General features: G+C 40.1%; 1 protein-coding gene across 1 annotated transcript in view; it reads left to right on the forward strand.

Moving 5' to 3' along the window:
- The first annotated feature begins 274 nt into the window (after window positions 1-274).
- The window catches only part of LOC140468013 (adhesion G protein-coupled receptor E3-like), a 52,197-nt gene continuing 33,670 nt past the window's right edge, over window positions 275-18,801 (forward strand). The window contains exons 1-6 of the mRNA XM_072564159.1: window positions 275-437; window positions 4,108-4,200; window positions 5,038-5,193; window positions 6,728-6,820; window positions 8,542-8,694; window positions 16,855-16,947. Of these exons, the coding sequence (XP_072420260.1) occupies window positions 404-437; window positions 4,108-4,200; window positions 5,038-5,193; window positions 6,728-6,820; window positions 8,542-8,694; window positions 16,855-16,947 (622 nt within the window). The 5' untranslated portion in view covers window positions 275-403. The remainder of the gene's footprint in view (window positions 438-4,107; window positions 4,201-5,037; window positions 5,194-6,727; window positions 6,821-8,541; window positions 8,695-16,854; window positions 16,948-18,801) is intronic.

The following is an 18,801-nucleotide window of genomic DNA, read 5'->3' on the forward strand; positions in this document are numbered from 1 at the left end:
AAGTTATCATCCCTTTTTCTAATCCATAAAATGTGACATCAAGGCAACAATGCAAGTGTACTGATAATATCTCTCAGTCAGATATAATTGTGTCTGGCCCTCAAACAAATTTACTTTGGATTCTCTCCTTCAGCTCAGCTGCGGCTTAAGTCTGCTTGTTTCAACACGTTTTCATACTGAACAAGCATCAAACCAGTGCAATGATTAAGCATTTCTAACTGACTTGGGAACTCCCTGAAAGCAATCATCCATTTCCCTACTTGTGTCCTGTGACTATAAGAATGCAGCTCCCGACTGGTTATGTCCCACTTCTAAAGAGTGACACAGAGCTGTACAGAGGTGTTGAAGAGTCTGACATGCTATCTGGAGGGTCATATCCAGACAGACAACATCTTGGAAAACCATGGCATTACTAACTTCAACGTATCTGATCTTAGGTAAGTGGTTGACATTTAGAGCTGGAGTCATGAAAGCAGAAATGATGTTGCACAGAAGACATTCAGTCAGTGGTGACTGTAAGAGCTCTTTGAAAAAGTTAACCAGTTAGTCCCAGTGTACAACCCTGTTTCCCCTGTCCTAACCTCTCAAATACCTGTAATCACTCTCACTGATTTTTTTTTAAGAGCCTTTTCATTGTGTTGGAGGGTGGGGAACACAAAGGTTTACTATAGGCAGCCTCTCATTATTGCCATTTTCCCAATTTTCAGGTCCTCAGGAAGCCGAACCCTAATGCTTTTGCTGGACTTTGGAAGGAAAAAAGGGCTCTTTTTTGCATTAACCATCCCTGACAATTCGACACTAATGTGTCAAATCAGTGACAACTCACTGCATTAAAACATTTGCCCTCATACATCACCTTTGCTTCTTTTCCAGTCACCTTAAAATAGCGTTCTCTTGTTCTTGATCATTGCACTAATGTGAGAGTTTCTCCTTAGTTACTCAGTCCAGACCTGTCATGACTGTGAACACCTGTATCAAATTTTCCTGTTAAGCTCACTGCATAGGCTGACATAGTAAGGCGAGGAATGTCCTACAGTCTGAGTTTGTTGAAAATGCTAAGCCTTCCCTTTCCTCTTTGTAGAGAGAGGAGATCTCCCTGACATCTTGAACCATTTTATATCTATTGTCAATATCACTAACAAAAATCAATGTATTTGTCATCTTCACATTGCTGCTTGTAAGCTCTTGTGTGCAAGATGTGATGTTTGTTTCGTACATTCAACATTGACTGCACTTCAAAAATACTGTGTTGGGTGTAAAGCATTTGCAGTATATTGGTCTTCTGAAAAGCATTAGATTTGAATACTACTTGATGATTAACTGGCTTCACATTATACTCTCAGTCCTCAAATTGAACTAGTCCCAGTTCATTGTAAAGTGTACTGCGGCCTGAATTTGAATCATGATAAACTTTGGACCAGCATGTCAAGTGCAAGGTTTACAAACGTCATGTATAACAAATTGATGCACAGAATGACAATATCTTACAGAGTTGGCCGACACTGCCCTGTCACAGTGTGTTCTGTGTGTGAGTCACTCTCAGCATAGGCACAGTTTGTTTTAAATTTAAGCCGAACTTAATATAAGGACTTCGATTAAATAACTATTGAGGCAGTGACCTCATACACTGTAAAATTTGGATGAATAAAGTATTGATCTAACAGGGGAAGCTATTCTACCCAAAGCTTTAATCTCTTTGAAGGCATGTTCCACATCAAGTCCCTTTCACCCATCAAGATTTTGCTTACTGCCTCACAGCTTGACAGTGCTTTAAGTACAAGTTTCTTACTCTTCTTTGTAAACTTCTCCCTATCATTCTGAAGTCTTTCCTGTAGAAACTGGTCAAAGAGAAGGCAAAGCCATGAACTATCTTTGGGCTTAAACCGAACTATTTATGATAGATTAATACTAAATACTGCAGTACATGATGTTCATTGGTATACTATGCTCAGCATTATAGTCACATTAGCTAAGGACTAAATTCATCTTCTTTGTGTATTCTTGTCTGTGCTGATTATATCGTCTTGAATATAGTGTGGTACAGTTGAGTTTGGTCAACTGTGTTCCAGTTCTGCCTACACTGTGCTATTTATGCTGAATGATGTATAGCTATGTGATATCATCACAAAGTTGTTGCAGGGTCCTGAAGCCCTTTCAGAACATATCTAGCTTTGCAGCCTTTGGAGGTCACTGTGCTCCTCCAATTCTAGCCTGTAGTTTATCTCTAAATTCATTGATCTGCTGTCTTGTTTTCAGCTACCTAGCTCTAGAAATCCCTCCATACCCCTCCATCCTCCTTCAAGGACCTCGTAAAATAGTGCTGTTTGGGGGAATGGGGGGGGGGGTGGTTGGGGAAGAGAGGGAGAGAGAGAGAGAGAGAGAGAGAGACCCATGAGAGTAACAGGATGGCAGTAGTGTTGGGTTGTGGTGTTAGGAAGAGGACGTGATTTGGGCTACATATGAGGTGAAGTCGTCTTTTCATTGGCTTTTTCAGAGCAGAAATCGAGCCCCAAAATTAGGCCATACCCCTATTTTGTTTTAAAAAATGGAGTATTTAACTGGGCCAGGCTTGATCCTAGCTTCATGCCAGCCATTGCTGCCTCAGAGGTTTAGAACCCAATGTTTTGGCTCACAACCCCACTAAGGGATATAGACCCACAGATTACGAATCTCTGTTACATTTGTTACCTCTTTGACCAGGCTTTTGATCACCTGTGCTAAAATCTCCAGACATAGTTCACTGTCAAATTTTGTACGACAATCAATCCTGTAAATTGCCTTGGGACAATTTACTGTGTTAATGACATGGTGTGAATGACCATCATGCAATACAATTGGGAATTTGTGCGCCACAATCATAACCCAACTAAACTTTTGTGCCCTGAACTGATGGAATCACAGACCAATGATCTAAATGCTGAACAGGCAGGTGATGGTTTTGGGCTTGTCTATTTTATGTGAATTATATTTGATGATTTGGTCTGAGTGGAAATTCTGATAGCCATTGCGTGACTAACCTGGGCTCAAATTGTGTTTGTCAGTTGACTAGTGATTGATTAATAGCTTTACTCAGTGAGGCAGTAATAAATGTACATTTGGAGAACAGGTGAGATGTGTCTGTTGATGTTGAAATTATCTTCCCCATTGCAGAGTCAACCAGGTGAAATACTCTAAGGTTTTGTTGATGATTGAATAATTAACTTGGCTCATTAATAGTACCTGAAGTGCTGGGTTCTTATGTTGTAACCACGCACATTAACATGAAAATTGTGCAGCTAGATCCCAGCTGGATAAACCATGATAGGTCTGGACAGAGTAGATCAGGAGAAATTATCTGTTGGCTGCATTGGAGAGGGAGCTGGCATTGATCTGAGGTAATGGTGACTAAGGCAAAGCTTCTTTACACAGGAGGTGATGAGGATTTGAAATGCACTGCCTGCTTGTTAAGTGGAGGCAGATTCAATTGCAGCTTTCAAAAAGGAATAGAACATTTGTTTGAAAATAAGTAAATTTGCATGGTTGTGGTGAATTGGTGTCATGGGGACCGAAATTAGTTGCTTCTGAGGTGAAACAGCACAGATCTAGGAGACTACTTGTGGTTTAAACATTGCGTGATTCTGTTGATGGAATAATATGTACATGGTGTTTTGCCATGTCGAGACTAAATGCATTGAGTAAATGATGGACAGATGAATTTAACTTGACAAAACCAATTGCATTTGTAATGTCTCTGTGTATCTCTGTAAAGTCGAGGACAAAACTGGCCATCCCACATGCCTTACCCATTGACTCTGCATTTACAGTTGAGGTCTCTACACATTGCAGAGACTGAAGGAAACTGTGGGTGGTGATGGGGGGGATATGCAGTTGTCATGTATGCCAAGATAACAGTGGGCATCAGACTCGAAGAAGTAGCTGGCCATCCCTTGTGCCCTGTGCTTTTCTGTATGTTTATTCCCCTCTGTCAGCAGTGCCAGGCACTCACCATGGCACTGGTTACCTGTGACAAATTAAACTAACCTGATTAACAAAACCAATCCTCTTCACGCAGCAAACTGAATAACATCTATTTCATAATGAGTAATCAAATGTTTCTTTTTTTTACAGTGAGCTACTTTGGGAGGTTAATGAATCAATTTATCATCTGCAGTGATAACTGCTCACCTTCTATCTACTTTCAAAACAACATGATCTGTATTGGTGAGTCCCTAACCACAAAAGAAAGCCAAGCAGCCTTCACAGCCTCACGGTATCCCAAAGCACTTTATAGTCAAATAAATAATTTTTCACATTTATTATTATATGTAAGAACTGTTATAATATAGGCAATTTGGCTGCAGCAAGCTTCTATAAACAACAGTGAGGTAATGAGCAGATAACTTGTTTTTAGCGCACCTGAGGGAGCAGAATGGACATCAGTTAAATAAGGCACCTGGAAACAGCTCTTCAGCAAGGGACTGGAGTGTTAGCTTTAACCATGTGCTTAATTTCTGCAAAACCATGTTACTACTGGATTGACATCACATATTACTCTGTCTAACATGTTTTGTCTTTCATAAGATTCTAGAATTACTTAGCTAGAGCTTGTTCTAAACTCTAGATAGATTTTGAGTAAAACATGTGTTGTCACCAGATGCTGATGCTTTCTGAACCTGTACAAAGGGGATATGTCACTATACTGTAAGATTATGGGGTTGGGATTTCCTGCTGTTTTCAGACACTTGTCTCACCATCCTTCACGAGATATCAAATTTCTGTCAATGGTTGCTATGCAGAGGCAGAAGAGGTTATGAAAATGGCCAGGAGGCTCAGAGAGACAATCAGCCTGCAACTTAACCAGTTTTGCAATCTCCAGGAATTGTGGAAGTTTTATACAGTTTAGCAATTGATGCCAGTTTAAAATAATATTTCCCATCTCCCTTCGATATCCTGACTCCCACCACCTTCAAACTCCAAACAAAAAAATTCACTGTCTTCTATTTGAACATCTTAATTGATGTAATTAAATTGTTTTTCTTACACTTGCCTATATTTCAGATTATGACCACTGTGACATGGATCGAGTTATTCAAATCAAAGACTGTTCAGGGGCTGCAAATTGTCAAGATGCACCTGTGGGTTTGCACTGTCAATGTGTCAAAAAAGAGAATTCCTTTTTAGCGGAACTTTCCAGTTCATCACCAAGCTGCAGAGGTAATAGCAAGGAATTACATGTTCTACTTCTCTGTGAATTAATTCTGAAATGTTGTTTCAGAGTGAATCCATTCTCTTTGTGATTTTTCTTGAGGACTTGGAAAGAGGGGAAGTGAATTGGCAGGGGCATGGAACAGTGAGGGTTGGCCAAAAGAGTGGCTAACGTAATTAACTCCGTTTCCCCAGTAAGTCAAGTAACTGAGCATTTTTAAAAGACTGAGTTAAGAGAAATCCATGATTGACAAGGGAGTCAGAAGTTATTGGGGCTGGATAATATAGTGAATTTGAGGCCACAATTGGATTAGCCAGGATTTTATCAAATGGTGAAGCAAACTTGAATGGCTGAATGGCCTACTTCTGTTCCTAATTCAGTTAGTTGTTTTTTCATGTGTCTGCAGTGAATGGGAAAATAGAGAGAGGACTATGAAACAAAGTTCTGAAACAGAAGGATACAGCAGCAATGTTTTCATGCCCTAATACTATCCCTGACAACAACTGCTTATATTTATATAGTGCCTTTAACACTATTGCAAGAGGAATGGAATGTAAAAGTAGCGTTATTTTGCTCTAGTTGAACACTTGTTTTGATGAGATCACATCTGGAGTACTGTTCACAAGCTTTTGCCACCTTATTTGTAAATGGACCAGAAATAGCTATATAGAGACTGATATTCCATCAGCAAGTCACACTTCATTTATATGTTCACAGTACACCAGACATGGCCAGCCAGCTCAAAGTCAATCCCTGAAGTCAGGGGACTGTGGGTACCCTATTTATATGTATCATCCAGGGCTTCCTGATTAGCACAGGTTAATAACTCCAGTCAAGAATCTCATGGTCAATAAGATCCACCTGGTTCCAATCACTACCGAATCTAATTGCATTAGAATCAGTTCAGAGAAGGTTTACTCAACTGATTTATGGGTGCAAGGGTAGCTTATGAGGAAAGGTTGGACTACTTGGGTCCATGACCATTAAAATTTGGGATAATGAGAGGTGATATTATTGAAAGACCATTTGCTGGACTTTTAAATTGTCTAAAATCAATAACTGCACAGTGGAGGATCCTGTCGCATAGCTTTTAAATCCATATTCCATTCTGCACCTCTTATGCTGTGTCTGCAGGAGAGATAAAGTGGCTTGGATACAACAGCTAGGGCAGAAATGATATGAGTAAATCTGACTGGTGTGTTGCAAACCCTGCATACTTTTATTCACAAGGGACACAAGTCCTGGTCATGAAGAAAATAAGCAGTTGTAAAAACAAATGGTACATCAAAAAGCTGAATGTCACCTTTGCAGGGCCCAAGGCAGGTCCTGTCTTGTTAAAATGCACTTAGTCCAACAGAAGATCAGAATATCTTGCTGTATGTTGCTGTGCAGGTAGTGTAACGTTAATCCTGAATGCCACCCACAAGTCCCCTCCCCCAAAAAAACAAATTTTCCAAACATTTATTCTCTCTCACAAAAACCTCTTTTCAGCAAAACAATTATATCAGAGGACTATTTTCAAGTATTTAATTCTTTCTGCAGAGATTGACCAGCGTTACATCAACAATACGATGATCTTCAACACTAAATTTTGTCCACCAGGATACTATTTTGACAGGAGAAGGTTCTGCTTTGGTGAGTTATTGTTAATAATGGGTCTCCTGTCTTTCTGCCCTTCTTAAAGTGGCTAACTGTGGATGTCTGTGTCAAATAAACTGTGGTCATGCTGCTGAATTAGTAATCCAGACCAATGATTTATGGGCAGCAGTTCAAATCCCAGCAATTACGTAACTCTGGAATTAAAGAAAAATACTAATTTCAGCAAGGGCAGCCATTACACCATGTTAACAAAAAGCACCTGGCTCATATATGTCCTTGAGAGAAAAAATGCATGCAGTTCCCTTTGTGGCTCTAAAGCTAACCAGGGTATGAGGAGACAGTTCACCACTATCACTTTCTCACTCAAAGTTAGGGATGAGCAATAAATGCTGATGTTGCTAACAAATATTGTTTACAACTAATAAATGCACTCATTCAAATAATCTGACAGAATACATTTGTCTTTTTGGTCTTCTTAATTTTACTCTGTGTCATGTGCAGAGGTGTGGTGAATAATTTTAATTTCCAGGAAACTTTTTGGCAATCCTGGATGGTAGGTAACTCTATTCTGGTTGGCAGAGAATAAATGCAGGATACATGTCAGCTTCAGCGCCAGGAAGGGATCGACAAAGAGCCATTGAGCAGTGATTGTTAACATAAACTCCTAAAAAATGAGAAAGTTTCAATCAGATCAGCTGTCATCTTATTAAATGGTAGAGTAGCCTTGAAGAAGCAAATGGTCTACTGCTGGCCCTTGTTTGCATGTGACATCTATGTAGCAACCTCAGGGAGGCCCAAAAAGCATTCTAACCAATGAACACTCCAGAGGGCTGCGTTGCAGGAAACATTAAGGCCCATTTGTGCACAACAAACTCGCACAAACAGAAATTTGACAATGATCATACTATCTGTTGTGGCATTAATTGAGGGATGAATGTTGGTTTGGACAAGACTTCAGCCAGTATTGAGAGTATTCATTGAATTCCCTTATGAAAGTTACTACTGAGTCAGCTTCCATCCTACTTTAAGGCAGCGTGTTCCAGATCATTCCAAATCAATGCATGAAAAATTTTTCTTCATCTCCTCTCTGGCCCTATTATGGAATACCTTAAATTTTCATCTTCTGAAAACCAACCCTTCTGGTGGAAAGATTTTCCCATTGTTAATCCATCATGATTTTGTACACTGAATTAAATCTCCACTGAACCTTCACTGTGTAATTTTACTCATCTGTCCGTGCACATGACTCCCTCATCCCATGGCACCATTTCAGTAAGTCTCCTCTGCACTCTCTTTCCGGCTTTGACAAATACCATAGAGCTGCAGAGAGCAACAAACTCAGCAAGCAGCAGAGAGCATCATCATAGAAAATGGCATCAACAGTGATGATTTGGTGTCACTGGAGTTGGTCATATATAGCAAATCAAAGCTCAACCATCTAATGAAAAATATATCAAGTGGAACATAGTCCCTCCCACTCCTGATTTGTGCACCCTGGATGGTCACTGAGGCGTTATGGAGTCAGGAGATGAACTCTACATCCTAGAATACCCAGTCTCTGACCTGCTTTTGTTGCTTTGGTGTTCATATGGTTGGTCTTTCTGAGTTACTGTATTGTTTACTAAATTGGATCAATAAAAGTTACTGATTGTCAATCGCATTCTTTAAACTCAGATTTAAAAATAATCGCTGTGTGCTGCAATTTACCAGTAGATGAAAACACTCTTTGTGACACTAGCTTTTCTTCTTCTTTTCAGAGTGGACTTGTGATCTGCAAGAAGACATTAAGATTAACTGGTGTACTATAAGTAGACGATGTTTTGATACCCCTAATTATCTCAATTGCAAATGTAGGCAAGTGTCTCAATCAATCAAAATACAGATGGATGCAGGTTCACAGAGGTGCCTAGGTAAGTAGGACAATTCTGAATTCTATTTACTTCAGAAACAAAAACTGTCAAGAATGTTTGTGATAGAGCATGGATCGTCACTGTCCCCGGATGTGGAGTTTGACCATGTTGGACTAAGATGAGCAGAAATCTTTTCACTCCAAGATCTGTGAATCTTTGGAAGTCTTTTTCCCCAGGGGCTGCAGAAGTTCAGTCATTGGATGGGTTCAAGACTGTGATAGATGGATTGTTGGACAGGAAGACAGTCAGTGAGTATGAGGGTAGTGAGGGAAGGTGGAGCTGATGTAGAATTTCGGTCAGATGTTGTTGAGTGAATCTGATGTGCTGTATGACCTACTCCTGCCCGTATTTCTTACGTTTTGTCCTATGGAGCTCACTGCAATCGTAATGTCAACCTACTGGTTTCTTTAAAGGCAATTAATCAGGAAGATGTGTTTTTAATTTTAAAGAAAATACAGTTTGTTATGGTGATGGAAACTATTGGCATAAAGACAACTAGCATAGCTTCACTGTGAGGCACAATGCTAGAAAATGGCAGACCAGCAGAAGAGAGACCCGTGGATGTTATGTTTGGTTATCAGGGTTATGTAAACGTGGGTAATTAGAAGAGTTAATGGATTGTTGGAATTAACCTCAAGACAGCTAAAATTCAAAACTCTTGGAGAGATGGTACAAAGCACAACATGCAGGTTAGGCCCCCCCCTGGAATCTTATATTCAGCTCTGCATGCTGCACTTAAGGCAAACTATATTGGCTTTGGCAGGGATGCATCCTATGTTCATCAGTTTGATACCGGAGCTAAAAGAGTTAAATTAGGTGATTAATATGGCTTACAAATGGCCGAATGCCTCCTGTCATGGTCTGTCTAGTGAAACCTTGTTCTTCTTCAGCAAATCAGTTAACGGAACCACTACATTGCTGAAGTTTAGAACAAACTTCCGATAGAATCTGCTGAGTCCTAAGAATTGAAACACCTCTTTCTTCAAGGTTTGTCGCGGAAATTCCTCTTTCGTCTTTGTGTTCCGTGGGGTCAACCTTCCATGACCGATGTTATGTACCAAGAATGTCACCTTTGCTTTCACGAATTTGGTTCAATTTAAGTTTATTACCAGTTTTGCTTCTCATAGTCTTTCAAAGAGCTCTGCCAACTGTGCCATGTGATCTTTCCAGGATTTACTAAAGATCACTACGTCGTCCAAATAGACTGCACAGTTTGTTACCCAGTCACAACTCTGTTCATGAGTCTTTGGAATATGGCGGGGGGGCATTCTTAATTCCAAAGGGCATCAGTTTAAACTGCTATAGCCCATTTGGGATTACAAATGCAGAATTTTCCTTCACCGACTCTGATAAAGGTACCTGCCAGTAACCACGCATTAAGTCCAACTTGGTAATGTAACTGGCTTGTCCAACTTTCTCGATACAGACCGCCATTCTAGGATTTGGATATGAGTCTGATTTTGTAACTGCATTGACCTTCTGATAATCACGCAGAATAGTTGATCCCGTCTGGTTTGGGAACCAAGACGATCGGCGAACTCCACTTGCTCTGGCTTGGATCGATGATGTCCTCGTTGAGGCACATCAAAATCCACATCATCTGGATTTGATTCCTCACTCTGCGGGGCAGTAACTAACACTTGTTTCTTCAGTTCTTTCTCTCAAGTATAATACGATTTCAGTATGTTCATATTACATACCCGATAGCAATTTTTTTATCTGATATCTTTACTAGATAGTTCACCTGACAACTTTTTCTCAATTTGATAAACTAAACCCGGCTTTGAAGAGCTCCTCTATCACTGGTAACAGCACTAACACATCATCCCCTCAGGCAAACATCCGAGTCTCAGACTGCTACCTACCACCTGCTTCATTCTATACTGTGCCCTCTTTAGGTGCTGTTTAGCGAACTCATCTACTCGATTTAGTTTCTCCATCATATCCAATATATCATCTATGTGTGACATCTCCAATTTTGGTTCAGTCAATTTTTCTTTAATCAATTTCAAAGAGCCTCGCGCTTCGTGCCCAAATATTAACTCAAAGGGAGTGAACTGTGTAGATTCATTTGGGGCATCTCTAATGGCAAACAATACGAATGAGATACCTTTATCCCAATAATTCGGGTAATCCTGACAGTATGCTCTCAACATGATCTTTAAGGTCTGATGCCACCTTTCTAAAGCTCCCTGGGATTCAGGATGATACGCACTGGACGTAAAGTGCTTTATGCCTAAGCTATCCATAACTCCCTTCAATAGCCTAGCAGTAAAATTTGACCCTTGGTCTGACTGAATCTCTCTGGGTAGCCCATACTCTGTGAAGAAAGCTACTAACTCCTCTACTACCCTTTTTCCCTTGATACTCCATAATGGAATTGCCTCCGGAAATCTGGTGGACACATCATTAGGGTTAGCAAGTACTGGTTCCCACTTTTGGTTCTTGGGAGGGGACCTACACAATCAATTATAACCCTGATGAAAGGTTCTTCAGATGTGGGAATTGACAACAAAGGTACTGGTTTTATTACCGCCTGTGGCTTACCTACCATTTGGAATGTATGACACTTATGGTAAAGGGTAATCATATCCTTGTGCATTCTAGGCCAATAAAAATGTATTAGTACCTTAGCCTGAGTGCTTCGTACCCCTAGGTGACCTCCTACAGGTAGTTCATGTGCTACCCGTAACACCACCTGTATGTATGCTACCGGCAACACAATCTGGTGCACGTTGGCCCATTTCTCCTCTACACTAACTTGCCGTGGTCTCCATTTCCACCTTAGGATTCTATCTTTCAGATAACAACCCTCTGGAAAATCTTAACCTCCTTTTTGGAGTACGCATCCACATATATATCTTCTATTTTCTTGCTTTTGCAAGTTTCTTAGTCTTTCAGGAATAAACTCTTCTGTCTGACCCTCTGCCTGTTCAGTCAAACAGGGTATCCGCTAATTAAACCTTAACTCCTTCATCTTTCTCTTTACTTTTCATTTCATGTTGTAACTTATGACAGTGGGATCTGGTTACCACACAGTCTTGGAAAAAAGCAGGATATTTCTGTTTTAACCCCTCAGTTTCTTGGTCTTCCTTGGGCTTCTCCATAACAAGAGATGTCACTCCCACATTGGATCCTGCTAAATCATTCCCAAGAGCAAACTGAGTTTCTGGAACTGACACTCTGTCAATCACTCCGTCAGTAACTTCTGCAGTCTGGAGTTGGCACTCCAACCTGATCTTACATAGGGGAACACTAAATTTCTGTCCATCTATCCCACATATTACCGCACTCTTGGGTAACAGGTTAGAAAGAGTGCATATTCGCTCATCCCTTACTATCAGTGACTGGTTAGATCCTGTACCTCTCAAAATTACAACTTCTTGTCCTTCTCCCCCAGTTCTTTCTGAGTAAACTTTACCCACAAAGGCGATTCTTTGTAGAGATCAGTACTAACTCCATACCCAGCCCCTGCCTAGGCTGTGCACTCTCCTGCAGCTTCTTGGTTCTTCTTGGGGTCTCCTTTACTACCTTCACTAGTGCGACTAGCTTAGCTTCTTTTACCACATCTTTTCCCATAGTGCCTTTCTTTAACAATCAGCACTGTGTCTTTATGTGTCCCACCTTCTGGCAGTAAAAACACGTTTTCCCAGTGCCCTTCTGAAACCATTGGCTCTGTAATTTTCTGTGTCCCACTCCATTACAGTGAAAACACCTGAGGCCTTTCACCTCCTTTTCACTCTCTTGGGGTTCTTTAACATGTGGTATTTTTTTACCAGTGATTTTTACTCTTGATATCAGAGTGTTGGATGTCTCCTTGTCCCAACTTCTATCCCTCACAGGACGAAATTCTGCCTGGAAGCTTCTCTTATTCACCAACATGTATTCGTCTGCTGATCTGCTGCCCTTCGCACTTCCTGAACTTTCTGTTCCTCCACATAAATTCTTATTATCTCTGGAAGTGAATTTTTAAACTCCTCCAGCAGAATAATCTCTCTTAGAGCCTCAAAGGTCCTATCTATTTTCAAAGCATGCACCCATCTATCAAAGTGACTGTGTTTAATTCTTTCAAACTCAGCATAAATCTGACCCGGTTCCTTCTTTATGTTTCTGAACTGCTGACTATGTGCTTCAGGGACCAATTCATAAGCACTTAAAATAGCCTGTTTAACCTCTTCATAATCTCTTGACCCCTCATCTGACAGCGCAGCAAATATCTCACTAGCTCTGCCTACTACTTTAGTCTGAACTAGCATTACCCATACATCCTTGGGCCACTCCATCTGCCTCACCAATTTTTCAAATGAAATAAAGAAGGCTTCAACATCTTTCTCGTCAAAAGGTGGCAGAGTTTTGACATATTTGTATATATCACTACCTTCTCTTCTAATCTCCATCCTGTTAACTTGAATTACTTCTACCGCACTTGTCTTTTTCTCTGACACACCTAAGTGTTTGAGTAACTCCCTTACAATTTCAACTTTACTTTTGTCCTTGGTTAAATCCAAATCTAATTTCTCTGCTCATTCTAAAAGTATGACCTTTTTCTTTCCTTCTAATTTTTCTTGGCAATTTGAGAACCATCTTCAAATCCCAAAACCTCTTTAGCAATTTTAAGAGCCATTTCTCTCACCTTTAATTTAATGAACCACAAGTCACTGAAATTAAACAGATTGTCTCACCTACGTTTTATTTCAAGATCTAGGGCACTAACCTGCAAGTGTTTAAATCTGTTGGGATTTTTCTTACCCCCAAATCTATTCAAATCTGTCTAAACCACTCAAATCACAAGTCCAAGACCCAAACTGTTCAAACCATGGACAAAAGCCCCCAAAACTGTTCAAATCCCAGACAAACCCCCAAACTGTTATGACACTGTGTAAACCCTCCTGCTTAATTTAAACGAGCAATACAGAAAAGATTTATCCCGTGCAGTAATCTGTGAAAATCCAAGAGGCCAAGAAGTATTTAAAGTATAATAGAAAATAATTAACTAACAACTATTTACAACTCCTTCCTCTAACCTATCTTTTACTTTCCCTTCTATTATACTAGTCTGATATAACCCCCGACTAAGGTTGACTGAAAAATTCAAAGTTCAAAACCAGCCAACGATTGAATCTTTTCTTTATCTTCCTCTGTAGAGTTGCTCTCCAGGTCGGTGTTGATGTTTTTCTCTGTGCAAATTCCTTCTCTTGACAGGTACCTCTCAGAATTCTGACTAGCAGCATACATTTTCTTGGTCTTTTGGCAGTCCTCCCAGTCTTATACCCCCAAAGCAAGGGATTGTGTCATTGCCTTTAATATTATCAATATATTCAATTTAAACTTGATTGGAGTTTGTTTTTTTTGCGGGGTATAGTTTAAACTGATTAGCCTAATTCAAATTTGCTTTTGGCTCCAGGCAATCAGGTACCCTAGCTACTGGACCACATGTTACATTGGTCTTACTCAGAACACTTGCTGCTGTCAGGTAATTCTCTTAGCTTTTAACTCTCAAAGGTATAGTACACTCACATCTTCATAACACCAGGCTTGTGTTCCTGGATTAATAGAAGATTCACCACCAGCATTGACATCATCTGTGCTTGAAAACCAGGATGATGTCTGCAAGGCTTCATGATTTGTATATTTAAAAAATGGTCTAATTGAAGTGTTTAAACTGATGATAGGTAGATGGAGAGCAATTATTTGTTCTCAGAGGATTTCAGAACAATGTCAGAATAGAGCTAGGCAGTTTGAGGGAGATGACAGTTAGCAAGTTGGATTATAATAGGGAGGTGGGAAATAGTCTCAGTGATGGTGAGATTATGAGCTCAGAAACATGAAAAATGAAGTGGAAGCCTGGAACTCTGTCCCTCAAAAGGCAGTTATGAATGAAGATTAATTAAAAATCTCCAAACTGAGATTGATAGATTATTGTTAGTGAAGAGTACTGAAGAACTGTGAAATGAATATGGGTTGTCAAAGTTGGATATAAATCACACATGGACTAATTGCATGACAGAATTTCCTTGAGAGGCTGAATGGTCTATGTCTATTCCTTTATTCCTATCTAATGCTTCCATAATGATCGATCTGTCCAGTTTTAACCGGTTAAAGAGCTTGAGCCTTTAATATTTTGGCCAAAACTGGAACACATTGGTTGAATCACAATTCTGCAGGATTATAGGAATCTTATTGTGGAGGATGATTAAAGGACTGAGTAGATGTCAGTGTTGCTCATGTACTCTTGGCACTTCAGTACACCTTGTTAAACTGCTGCCAACTCATAGAAGAACATTCTGCGAGAAACAGTAGCAGCTCTATTGTGTTTTAAGCAGAATTTATAGCATAGATATCAACTGCTTGATCCATTAGATTAGATTACTTACAGTGTGGAAACAGCCCCTTAGGCCCACCAAGTCCACACCGACCCGCCAAAGCGCAACCCACCCAGACCCACTCCCCTACATTTCACCCCTTCACCTACAGGCAATTTAGCATGGCCAATTCGCCTAACCTGCACATTTTGTTTGTACTGTGGGAGGAAACCGGAGCACCCAATTTATCTTTCCTGCTTATATTTTGTCTTGCTTGCATGGAGCCAAGGATCTGCTGTATAGAAAATCCTTGATTAATGTAGTTTTGATTAATAAGGTTTTGCCACACAATTTGCATTTTACATCCCAAAATTTCAATATGTGCACCTAATTCTTGATGACGCAGTTCTTACTTGACTCCAGCAGCACAGAGAAATAAATGCGAAACAAAACTTACCATTCCTGGATATGTTGCTGTTTATTCAGCATTTAGATGTTAGATGCCTTAATTAAGAGCTGATAAGTTTTTAGAAAAGGGTACACCGCCAGAAAAAACATGGAGGCAAGAAACATCAACAGATAATATTTCTGCATATTTTCATGTCCATTTGAGTGTTTTATATTAAGCATAATCTTCTATTTGGTACTTGTTTGACATTCAGGGAACATTGCTAGAATGGGTTTCTGTGGGAATGTGATTTGAATAATGTGGTTTTATTTAGCACAGTTGTATTAGCATACTATTGTGTTTTGTAACTATTATATTAGCACTATCTGTACTTCCTTAAAATGGATGTTCACAGCCGTGAAGGAACCATTTTGCATACAGCAAACTCCCACAAACGGCAATAATAGGTTAACTCTTTATAGTGATATTCACTTGAAGGCTAAAGGTTGGCCAGTATTTCCCTGCTCTTCAATATGATGTTGTCGACTATTTTGCATCCACATGAGATGGCGTCTCAGTTTAACAATTCCAAAAGACTGCACTGCTGATGTTTGTAGAGCTTCTGACCTCCTATTCTTTCCATCTCTGAGACTAACTATTACTCACCTCCTTAATATCATCCAACTTCTCCCTCTCTTAACCCATATGTACTTGAAACCCGACTCTATGTATTTGTTTCCCTAGACACAATCATTCCAACATACTCCTTATCTTCTGTAAACTTGGTATCACCCAAAACTCCGCCACTTGTGTTTTAGTTCACAATAAGTCCCTAATACCTGCGGACTGATCTACATTGAATTCTGGTCAAGTAACATCTGGACTTTAAAGTGCTTGTCCCTGTATTCCGATTCCTCCAAGCGTCACCTCTCCCCATCCTTGGAATCTCTTCCAACCTCACAACTTTCTCAGATGTTTGTGCTTTACTAATTCTGGTCTCATGTGCATCCCCAGTTTTCTTCGCTCCATCTGTGATGTTAGTTGTCTTGGTCCCAAGCTCTGGAATTCTCTCCCTAAACATCTCTGCCTCTCTACTTGCTTTTCTGTTTTGAGCTACTCCATAAAAGTTTGGTCAAAAATGTATGTTTTGTTCATCTGCCCTAATATCTACTTACGTATTTTGATGTTGCAGTGTGTTTTCTAATGGCCCTGTGAAGCATCTTGAATTGTTTCCAATTGTGTTAAAGTAACTATACAGGTTAAGTTGTCGGTATTGATAGCACCTAGTTAGTTAACCCATGAAAGATTATGATCAATGTTATTGCATGAACCAAAGTATGACCTGTACTGTTGATTTTTCCCGATCACAGGAATTTTGGATCTGAAAGAGACTTGATTTGCCTACTTATTAATTTGACTGTAATGTGGGAAATACTGATGCAAACACTCATACATTTTATTTGGTTTTAGATATTGATGAGTGTCTTCAAAATCCATGTGGTGCTGAACAAGCCTGCACAAATAAACCTGGAAGCTACAGTTGTGATAACAAAACCTGCATTGGTAAAAACAAAGTTAATCAAGTTTTATTATTTTAAAAAAAGGTGCCATGTGAAATTTAGATTAATATTCAGACACACTGAACCAGCTCAAATGAATCCTGGTGTAAAAACATTGCCTTCAGGTTCCCTTTCATTCTTTCCCCTGTAACCTTAAACTGATGCTGTCTAGTCCACAATTCCCCAACCCTGGGAAAAAGACTGAGTGCATTCACCCTATCCATGCTTCTCATGATCTTACCACCTTCTATAAGATTCCATTTCAGTCTCCTATGCTCGAAAGGAAAAAGTCCTAGATTGTTCAACCTCTCCCTATAATGCAAACTGCTGACTCTTGACATCATCCTTGTAAATTTCTTCTGCACTCTTTCCAGTGTAATAACATCCTTCCTATAGCAAAACTGAACACAATTCTCCCAAGTGCAACCTCACCGATGTCTTGTATAACTGCAATGTAACTTCTCAACTTCTAGACTGAATGCCCTGACTGATGAAGGCCAGTGTGCCAAACGCCTCCTTCATAGAACATAGAACAATACAGCACAGAACAGGCCCTTCGGCCCACGATGTTGTGCCGAACTTCTATCCTAGATTAAGCACCCATCCATGTACCTATCCAAATGCTGCTTAAAGGTCGCCAATGATTCTGACTCTACCACTCCCACGGGCAGTGCATTCCATGCCCCCACCACTCTCTGGGTAAAGAACCCACCCCTGACATCTCCCCTATACCTTCCACCCTTCACCTTAAATTTATGTCCCCTTGTAACACTCTGTTCACTGCCCTGTCTACCTCTGACTCCAGTTTCAGAGAACTATACACCTGATCTCCAAGTCCCTCTGTTCTACTGCACTCCTTGAGGACCTACCATTCACTATGAAACTCCTACCTTGAGTTGACTTTCCAAAATGCAAGACTTCACACTTATCTATATTAAACTCCATTTGCCATTTTGCGGCCCACTTCCCCAGCTGATCAAGGTTCTTCTGCAATTTCTGGTATCTTCCTCATTGTCCATGTAATTGCCTATTTTAATGTCATCTGCTAACTTACTAATCATGCTTTATACATTCTCATCCAAATCATTGATATAGATAAACAGCAGTGGGCCCAGGCACTCCACCAGTCACAGGCCTCCAATCCAACAAGCATCCTTCCACTATTACCCACTGCTTCCTACCATCAAGCTGATTGTGTATCTAATTTGCCAGCTCCCCCTGGATTCCATGTGATCTAACCTTCCAGAGCAGTCTACCATGTGGAACCTTATCAAAGACCTTACTGAAATCAGTATAGACTATGTCTATTGCCCTGCCCTCTTCAACCTAACTGGTCACTTCATGAAAGAACTCGAACATATTTGTGAGGCATGATCTTCTGTGCACAAAACCTTTCCCAATCCAACTTTGGCTTTCCAAATGCATGTATATCTTATCTCAGAATCTTCTCATGTGACTTACCTACCACACATGTTAAGCTTACTGGTTTATAGTTTCCAGGCTTTTCTCTGCAGTCCTTTTTGAATAAGGGCACAATATGTACTACCCTCCAGTCTTCCAGTACCTCACCCATGGCAAATGATGATACAAGAATATAATCCAGGCCCCTACAATTTCTCCTGTAGCCTCTTGCAGAGAAGAGGATATATCTCATGAGGACCAGGAGATTTATCCACCTTAATACATTCTAATACATTCAGTACCTCCTCTACTGTAACATGGATTGTTCCCAATATATAGCCACTGACTTGCCCAAATTCTCAATTCCTCATGTCTTTCTCAAAGATGAACACAGAGGATAAATATTCATTAGTATATTCTTTATCTGGTGAAGCTGTGGATGAGTGCCAGGTTTTAG

The sequence above is a fragment of the Chiloscyllium punctatum genome, chromosome 46 (assembly GCF_047496795.1).
Source record: "Chiloscyllium punctatum isolate Juve2018m chromosome 46, sChiPun1.3, whole genome shotgun sequence".
Taxonomy (NCBI): domain Eukaryota; kingdom Metazoa; phylum Chordata; class Chondrichthyes; order Orectolobiformes; family Hemiscylliidae; genus Chiloscyllium; species Chiloscyllium punctatum.